The sequence below is a fragment of the Odocoileus virginianus genome, chromosome 5 (assembly GCF_023699985.2).
Source record: "Odocoileus virginianus isolate 20LAN1187 ecotype Illinois chromosome 5, Ovbor_1.2, whole genome shotgun sequence".
Classification (NCBI taxonomy): domain Eukaryota; kingdom Metazoa; phylum Chordata; class Mammalia; order Artiodactyla; family Cervidae; genus Odocoileus; species Odocoileus virginianus.
This window is the reverse complement of record NC_069678.1, coordinates 74,419,369-74,428,929: the sequence shown is the minus strand read 5'-3', so window position 1 is coordinate 74,428,929 and position 9,561 is coordinate 74,419,369. Positions and strand designations below refer to the sequence as shown.

At 40.8% G+C, this 9,561-nt stretch overlaps 1 protein-coding gene across 2 annotated transcripts in view; it reads left to right on the top strand.

Moving 5' to 3' along the window:
- Positions 1 to 896: 896 nt before the first annotated feature.
- The window catches only part of ZYG11B (zyg-11 family member B, cell cycle regulator), a 74,141-nt gene continuing 65,476 nt past the window's right edge, over positions 897 to 9,561 (top strand). Inside the window, exon 1 of one of the 2 annotated variants that reach the window (XM_070468151.1) lies at positions 897 to 1,121. In XM_070468151.1, coding sequence (XP_070324252.1) covers positions 1,092 to 1,121 — 30 coding nt within the window. In that variant the 5' untranslated portion in view covers positions 897 to 1,091. The remainder of the gene's footprint in view (positions 1,122 to 9,561) is intronic. The other variant, XM_020871388.2, reaches the window with a different exon arrangement.

Genomic DNA, 9,561 nt, shown 5'->3' with positions numbered 1-9,561 from the left:
AAAGTAGAGACATTACTTTGCTAACAAAGGTCCATCTAGTCAAAGCTATAGTTTTTCCAGTAGTCATGTATGGATATGAGAGCTGGACTAAAGAAAGCTGAGCACTGAAGAATTGATGCTTTTGAACTGTGGTGTTGGAGAAGACTCTTGAGAGTCCCTTGGACTTCAAGGAGATCCAACCAGTCCATCCTGAAGGAAATCAGTCCTGAATAGTCATTGGAAGGACTGATGTTAAAGCTGAAACTCCAATACTATGGCCACCTGATGCGAAGCACTGACTCACTGGAAGGAACCCTGATGCTGGGAAAGACTGAAGGCGGGAGGAGAGGGCGGGAGGATGAGATGGCTGGATGGGATCTTCAACTCAAAGGACATGAGTTTGAGTAAACTCCGGGAGTTGGTGATGGACAGGGAAGCCTGGCGTGCTGCAGTCCATGGGGTCGCCAAGAGTCAGACACGACTGAACGACTGAACTGAACTGAACTACAGTTATTGGAAATAAGAACAAAAGTATGAGCAGGGAAATGAAAAGCTGAGGCAAGGGTGGTCCCTAGTGGAGAAGACCATGAGAAGTTATGGCATTGGAAGTATCATCTAAAATAAATGAAATGATCAAGAATTATGATAATGGTAATTAATGGCAATGAACCAGAAGCACAGCGGTCTGTAGGTTACCGAAACGAGTGACTGCTCTAGTCTCCTGTCAGGACGTATATTTAAGGTTTTTAGTTTTAAAGCTCTGGTTATTTGAGGAAGTGCAGTTCCATAAAAGGCCTGGGAGGGCGAAAAGCCACAGAACCGGAGCTGTGCGGTAGCTTTTGTCGGGACTCCTCCGCCGAGACTGCGCAGTGAGAGCGGAGGCGGGGCCAATCGTGGGCTCGCGGGCGAGGGCGGGGCCTTGGGGGCGGAGTCTGAGCTCCGGGTTGGGCTGCGGCTGCGGCTGCTGCACTTCCAGCTTCTGAGGCCAGGAGGCCGAGGCCTGGGCCAAGCCCGGAGCCGCCGCTCGTCGGAGCCTCCTGGAGCCCCCGCGCAGGCTCAGCCTGGGGGCGGGCTCAGGCCCGGCCCGCCGCGGAACCCAGGACAGAGGCTGCATGCCCGAGGACCAGGCCGGCGCAGCCATGGTGAGAGAGCGAGGCCTGCCTGAGCCGCGGCCGCCCGCCACCCTGGCCCCCGCGGGCCTGCCCTCCCCAACTCTGATGCCCCGTCTGCTCCTGCCTTTACCTCGCTTCCTTGTTACCTACGCCTAACTGGTCCGCTCCTTCTTCCCCTTGTTTCTCGGCCACCTGCTGGGGTAACAAGCCCTCCCCCCCGCATCTCTCTCCACTCGGTGACACCCCCCCTTTTTTTAATCACCCGCCAGTGACAGCCTCTTTCGCGTTCCCCTTTGCCTCCCCCTTCTCGTCCTTTAATCCGCCCTTCTTTTCTCCTCTGTGGTTTTGCCTTGTTCTCTCTTTTGGGATCTCTACACCTTCCTTCTGTTTCCTCCCTCCTTTTTGCTCCTGCTCTTTGCTCTTGCGACTTGCCCCCCTCACCATTTTATCTCCTCTCCGTATCCTTTCTCCCCTTCGTCCTCCACCATCCACATTTCCTCTCCCCCTTATTGGATGTCCTCTCTTCCGCGCTCTCACAGCTGTCCCCATTTCCTTCTACGGGATTCAAGGGTCTAAGCAGGAACAATTTGAGGGCGGTTGCTTCCCAGGAGCTGTTGGGCGGGCAGATAGGGAGTCGGAGGCTTTCTTCTTTCTTTTCTTTTTTGTCGAGGGAAGGGGGTAGATTGGAGAGAGCCTGCAAGCCTGATTATCTAATGTCATTGCAAAAACTGAGTGATAGTGTGTTTTGGAGCGGCGGAGTGAGACGTGGGGTGCGGACCGGCATGCATACTATGGCCTTATAAGATATCTAGCTTTTTGAACACTTAAAATGTTTTAAATTGAATATTTATTTTGAGCATCTTTTAATGTGGAAGTATAGTTTGGGAAATTTAAAAATATTTATTTACAGGCTTTTTTGTCACTCAGAACAAATGGTTTGTTTTTGTTTGGAGACAGACCAGGGCATCTGGAGATGGAAAATCAGCTTGGCAGTCAGTTTGTGACAGTCTCCTTAGTACCTCTGTTATCTTCATTTGTTTTACCCTCTCTCCTTTTAGTTGGGAGAGCCTTACATTTTCAGATTTTCTCTCTCCTTCCTGTTTGAAGCTTCAGTGGATCTTTCATTGAATTGGGTTACACATGGTTTGCAGTTCATTTGATTAATCCGTTGCTCCAGCATATGCAGCAATCTAAATTTTGGTCTCTGGGAGGAATAAGACATTCTAGTCAAAACTAAGTCCTGGTAATTATGTTCTCCTAGGAGGACAGTCAACTTCTGTTTTCTCCCCTGATTTTTGAGGAGTGGTTCAAAGTTACTTAATCTGTGAACTTTCTCTAACTCACTGACTCTGCATTTTTAGGTGGTCATTCTCCAGTGTCTGCCTGCACAACAATCCTTCACATTCACAACCCATCACACTGCTATTGTATGTTAATCTGTTTCTTCCCCTGAAATGTGAGTTCTACACAGTTACTGTGCCTTACTTACTCCTGTTATTCCCAGTGCCCAGGCCAAGTAGGTGCTTGAATGATTTCACTTTATGGTGTCATTTTTCCTGTCTGACACATGTGATCTTGAACTGAAATTTGAGAAAACTAGTGGACTACTCAGAAAGAGTGAGTCTGAGATTCTTATTTTTGGTGCAGAAAGGAAATTTATTAAGATGTGACTTTTTCAGACTAAAGAGCTGTCCCAACAAATACACCAAGCGGCTAGATTTTTGAAAGTGTTAGCCTTCCCACAGAGAGTGAATGTATGAGGAGAGAGGGGGAAGTTATAAACTCCTTTTTGGGTGTTTAGGATCCAGGTGTGCCATTTGAGCTGGGCTTGAAAAGTGAATAGGGTTTATATAGATCATTTTGGGTAGGGGAAGAATGTTGTGAATGTGAGTAGAAAGTAATGAGGATGTATTGTAGGTAGGATTACTTTTATGTGGCATGAAGAATGCAGGAATGAGGATGTGTAGTAGGAAATGAGACTAGAATTAGATATATGAGACATGGTTATGGTTTAGACTTTGTCTCCAACTAACTGTATTTTTCCTTGTTAAAATACACACACACTGTGTAAAAGTATATGTATGGGAGAGTTGAAGAGAAGGCAAATTTTTAGCTTATTATTAGCTAAAAATTATTTGTAGAGGCTACTTAAAAATTTCCTTGTGTAGTAGGTGTAATAGGCACTCAATAAATAGAACCAAATATTATTATAAAGCTTTGTGTTTTATATTTTTCAAAATTTTTGTTGTTAGGTTGTATTTTGAATAGTTGATGTGTCTAAGACAGGGGTTCTCAAGTTTTATCATGGATCAGAATTTCCTGGAGGGCTTGTGGTCTGCCACTTCTAGAGTTTGACTTATTAGGTCTGGAGTAGGACTTGAGAGTTTGCATTTCTAATAAGTACCATGTCACGCTGGTGTTCCTGATCTATAAGCCACATTTTTGAGAACCACTGGTTTAAGATGTAGTCCTTTTTATTCATCTAACAGTTTTTGGACTGCCATTGACTGTTGACACTGAGGATATTGCAAGTAATAAAACAGATGTGGTCTCTGCTTTTTTGTATGTTTTGTCTGTGGACAGTATAGCATCAAGCAAAAAGAGTGATTATAAATGTAAAGAGTGCTAAAAAGGAAAAGTGGCAGGATCATGATATGGGAAAATTAGGGATGGCTTCCCAGAGGGTCTTACTTTTAGGAGAAACCTAAGGGACTAAATGACAGGAGTTGAGTTGTGTTGTAGAAAACCTGTTTAGAAGGAATAGCATATGTGAATGACCTCTTACTGTCTGTTGTCTGCTTAACTGCATATCCTGGAGTTCTCAGCTCAAGGAAGTCAGGGAAACCCCAACTCCCCTGCCTACTCATCAAAACAAAACACAAACACTGCTAAGTCACACACTTCCTTTGTGTGAGTCTCTTTGATAGAATACACATCAATTGTAATTTTATATTTCTTGCTATGATTTTTCAGTTAATATCTGTCTCTACCTTTAGACTATAAAAATCATTGATACAGAAGTGACTTGACTAGCTTCTAAGGGCCAGGTGGTGTTCTAGGCATTGTGGTTAAAGTGGTTTAAAAAAAAAAAAAGACAATAAATATATTATGAGAATAGTTGTAAATGCTAAGAAGAAATAAATCAGGGTAAGGTATAAAATTAAATATATTTGTGTGTGGAACTATTTCAAATGATATGGTTAGGCAGCAGCATTAATAGCTGCTATTTACTGAACATGACTGTGTATAAGACCTGTTTTGTGTCTCATTCTTGAACACCTACATAGCGCCTGATGCATAGTATGTGCTTAATAAATATTTGTTGAATGGATGGCTGACTTTGGGAAGGATCAGAAAGTCAGGTAGACTTTGTTGAGAAACCATTTGAGTTGGAGTTTTACCTTTTGAGGGTTTATTGGATAAGAGTTTGAGAAGGAAAGCCATTCTTGGCAAAGGGACTGGAGCATAGAAGCTGAAAGCGAAGGAGGCATGATGTATGTGGGGAAATGCCTGCTGATGGGTTCGATCCCTGGTCCTGGAAGATCCCACATGCCGCAGAGCAACTAAGCCCGTACACCCTAACTGTTAAGCCTGTGGTCTAAAGCCCGGAAGCTGAAACGCCGAAGCCCACAAGTCCTAGAGCCTGTGCTCCGCACAAGAGAAGCCACAACAATGAGAAGCCTACGCACTGGCAACTAGAGAGTAGCCCCTGCTTGCTGCAGTTAGAGAAAAATAAAAGCCCTTGCAGCAACAAAGACCCACATATTCAAAAATAAAAATAAATTAATTCAAAAAAATACATAAGAACTGACTTTTAACCTTAAATTAGGAATTCTTGCTTTTTTGTATTTTAAAAATCAGTAGGTCTTTTCTTAAAAATTAATTTTTATTTGACTGTAGTTGATTTACAATATTGTGTTAGTTTCCACTGTACAGCAGAGTTATCAGTTATACATACACGTATATCCACGCTTTTTTAGATTCCTTTCCCATATAGTTCCCTGTGCTATACAGTAAGTCCTTATTAGTTAACTATTTTTTATATATATATAGTAGTGTGTATATGTCAATCCTAATCTCCCAATTTACCCCTCCGCCTTTCCCTGATGGTAACCATCAGATTGTTTTCAGTATCTGTGACTCTATTTCTGTTTTATAAATAAGTTAATATATACCATTTTTAAAGATTCCTTGAGCACTATCATATGAAATTTGTCTACTGTAGCCCTCTAGGCTCCTCTGTCCATGAGATTCTCCAGGCAAGAATACTAGAATAGGTTGCCATTTCCTTCTCCAGGGGATCTTCCTGACCCAGGGATCGAACCCAGGTCTTCCGCATTGTAGACGGATTCTTTACCGTCTGAGCCACCAGGAAGTGTGGTTAGTTTACTTCTAATAATGAAAATCCAAATTGGATAGAATTATCATCACATTTCTTTTTTTAATACTTAAGAATACTGAGATATTTTTATGTACCATTTAAGAGTCCTGATAAGTGCACTCATTTACTCCTATTTTGTCATTGCAATTTATGTTTCCTGTCTTTCTTTCACCAACAGTTCATTATAAGAATAAAAATAATTTAAAATTACTGTGTTGTTCAGTGTGTAACAATTGAGTGTCTGTAATATGATGAGCTAGTTTCCTAATTTCCACTAATTCACACATGTTCAGTAGATCAATTTTTGGAGACTCTCAAACTATTCTGTTTTAAAAGGAGAATATTTTAAGTAATTTTTTCATTATATGGTAAAAAAAAAATACACAAATCAGTGTCTATTTGTGTATAACTGAGTCACTTTGCTATACAGCAGAGATTGGTACAACCCGGTAAATCAACTATACTTCAATTAGAAAAAAACTTTAAAAAGTACCAAGCAAAATATCAATGTTGAATTTAATGATTGAGTCATCCTTGAATTAGGAAATTTTGACTGGAACACTACTTTTTTCATAGGTTCTAAAGCTAACCCTTAAAAACACACAGCCAATAAGTAGCAGAAATAGTCATTATTTGAGGTGGAATAAAAGATAATTTTTAATGCTAGTAATTAATAGAGGAAAATGTTAAGACAAAGGTCTTTAATGCTGGGACATTTATTTAGAGAGCATGATCTCACACATTTAGTGAGCACACAGTATCAGATGATGTACTAATTAATCTTCACAATTCCATGAGGTTGATGATGTTTTCTCACGGCACAGTTAAGAAAACTGAGACTTAGAGAAATCAGGCAATTATGGTCATATACCGAATAAGTGACTGAACAGGATTCAAGCACAGATTTGTCTGACCCCTAAGTCTGTGCTATTTCAAACACCTTCCCTGGACTCTGAGATTTTCAGAGTCTAAACTAAATTCAAGCATTTAAAATATTTGTACTGTTGTTTCCATTTTAAAAGTAATTTAATATTGAGAGAAAATTGGTCAGAGTGTGTATAATTTTATGGTTCTTGATCTGTCTTGCCAGATCGCTTTTTGCAGAGCATTCGTAGAGTGTCAGATGTTGGTGGCTTTCTGTCTTTAGCATTTAGATACCTTTTTCAGGTTGAAAAGCTTGAGACACATGACAGGAATATACTTTGAGAACACAGTAATTAGGGGGAAAAGCCCCAAAGGCTGGTGGAAATCATTATTCTAACAGCATCTGTTGGGCATTGAAAGTGTACATTTCAAGATATTATTGTGTACAGAGCGTACTTGGAATGCATGTAAATTTGCGGATTCTTCATTCCACATAAGAAACCTACAGTTTAGGGCCCACTAGTTTACAGTGGTCTCATAGGGCTGCTGCAGCCACACAGATGGTACTGCACAGCACAGGTAGCAGCTGTGCCTGTGGCCAGCAGTGGGTCTGCAATTATCTGTATCCTGTGTACTTGGCAGCGTAAATCACATAGTGGGAGTCCAGCAAATAGTTCTGTGCAGCATACGAGGATTCTTAAGATCTAATTCTTTAATGAGCTAATCATTTTATGAGAAAAAGTCCTTGCATTTTATGTTCAGTCATACTGAGCACACATACTGTTTATCATGCCTCTAGTTTTGCTTAGACTCTTCCTTTAGCCTGGAGTGCTGTCTGCTTGACTGTTTAACTTTCAAGTTCCCTTTAAGCCTACCTCCTTTGTGAAGCCTTCGTTTACCCGCAGGTAGCCTTGGGCTCCTTTTCTTCTGTCTCCCTTGTACATTCATTATATGTGCTTTGGGTACGGGAATTACTTTATGGTGCTAGTATTTTTAATGAGGCTGGCTGTCTCTCCAGATTATGAACTTTCTGAGGGTAAGTAAAGTATTGTGTTTTTTCAGCTTCATGTCTTAAACAGTTGGTATAATACCTGAGACTGAAAGAGTGTGTGTACTTTGTAGAAAATTGCATAAGGTGAGATGTGAGTCATGAAAAAGGGGGAAATAGATGAACACTTTGTACAGGTCCTCTGAGGAGGGAAAAAGAGTTTTGATGGGTAAGAAATTTTGGATCAGGTAGTTTCTCTTACTAGCATAAGTAGTAGTTTTGACACTCACCTGTCGAGAGCGTTCATCAGGAAGAGCTGGGAAAGAAGCCAGATGATTTTGACATGAATTGCAAAGCACTATCCCTTTGTATAAACATTTGCAAATTATTTGTCTATAATTTGTAGAGGTATCCTTCCAAAGAATAGAATATTTAAATACAGATAGTAAAGAATCAGTTACTGGTAAATGTAGAGGAGTGGTTAAATTATTTAAACATTTTGTTAACTGTATAAAGATCTTTTTTCTTTTTTGGTATCGCCAGTTCTCCCTTGTATGAACACTTTGCTTAGCTCTCAAAAGCATCTTCATGCATGTTCAATGTCATATTCTCCTTTTCTAAGGGCATTTTAAAAAAAGTTTCAGTGCTCCTGGTTATGTAATATCAGTTATTTTCTTTCCATAGGCCTTGTGACCTTTGGCAAGTCGTTTCATTTCTCTGTTCCTCCAATTTTAAGTCTCTAAAGTGAAAAGGTTATATTAAATCCTCTCTCTGTGACCTCTTAACACCTGTTAAAAAATGTAGTAAGATTCTAGCATGTTAAAGGTAAATATTTTAGTTAAGTAGTTACATTATATTACCTGTAGTGGCAAATTGCTTTAATAGGTTTTAATTTCGGGTGAACCTGAGCTCTTACCTCCATTAATATGCTATCCAACTTTTCACAGCAGAAACCCTTCTTTCAATTATGTTAATATTTCCATAGTATGTTAGTATTTTAAAGGCATTTTCATACACATCCCATTTATTCCTCAGTGCCGTTTTGTGAGGTAGTCAAGATAGAGGTTTAGCAGGTAAGAAAACTGAGAAGTTAATTTCTTTACCTAAGGTCACACAGCTACTAAATAGCAGAGCTGGGACTGACTGCAAGCCCAGCGCTCTTTCCATTATTAACCCAGCTTCTCTGTTTACCATATTATATTTCAAAACTAATGCTAGTAGTTAAGAGGAAATAATGCTAAAGGATCTCTTTGAGTTAGTCATTGCTATGAACTGCTGATCTGCTAAGTGACTGCTGACCTGAATTTTTGTTTTGTTTCATGGAATAGCTTTATTACATGAGCTAAGATGAAAGGGAAGGGGATTTATTTACCTTTGCAAGTCTTGATCTTTTGTAGATTCAAATCTAGCTTCTTGCCCTTTAACACAGAGCCCTTTGCCACACTGGCCAAGCCTTGAAGTGATACCTGCAAGAAGCTTGCCTTCAGTTCAGTTCAGTCGCTCAGTCTTGTCTGATGCTTTGCGACCCCATGAACCACAGCACTCCAGGCCTCCCTGTCCATCGCCAACTCCTGGAGTTTACCCAAACTCATGTCCATTGAGTCAGTGATGCCATCCAACCATCTCATCCCCTGTTGTCCCCTTCTCCTCCTGCCCTCAATCTTTCCCAGCATCAGGGTCTTTTCAGATAAGTCAGCTCTTCGCATCAGGCGGCCATAGTATTGGAGTTTCAGCTTCAACATCAGTCCTTCCAGTGAACACCCAGGACTGATCTCCTTTAGGATGGACTGGTTGGATCTCCTTGCTGTCCAAGGGACTCTCAAGAGTCTTCTCCAACAGCACAGTTCAAAAGCATCAATTCTTTGGCGCTCAGCTTTCTTTATAGTCCAACTCTCACGTCCATACATGACTACTGGAAAAACCATAGCCTTGACTAGACAGACCTTTGTTGACAAAGTAATGTCTCTGCTTTTTAATATGCTGTCTAGGTTGGTCATACCTACAACTTTATTTGGTGTCTAGGGATCTCTGAAGAGTAGTTGGTGGTTTTTGCTTGTTTTGTTTTTTTTTCTTGCCATACTGCACGGCATGTGACAGGGATCGAACCCATGCCGCCTGCAGTGAAAGCGTGGAATCCTAACCATTGGACTGCCAGGGAATTCCCTAGTTGGTATTTTTTTAAAAAGAAAATAACTCCCCTCAGTCCATGCCAAATAATTGAAAGTATCTGTACCCTT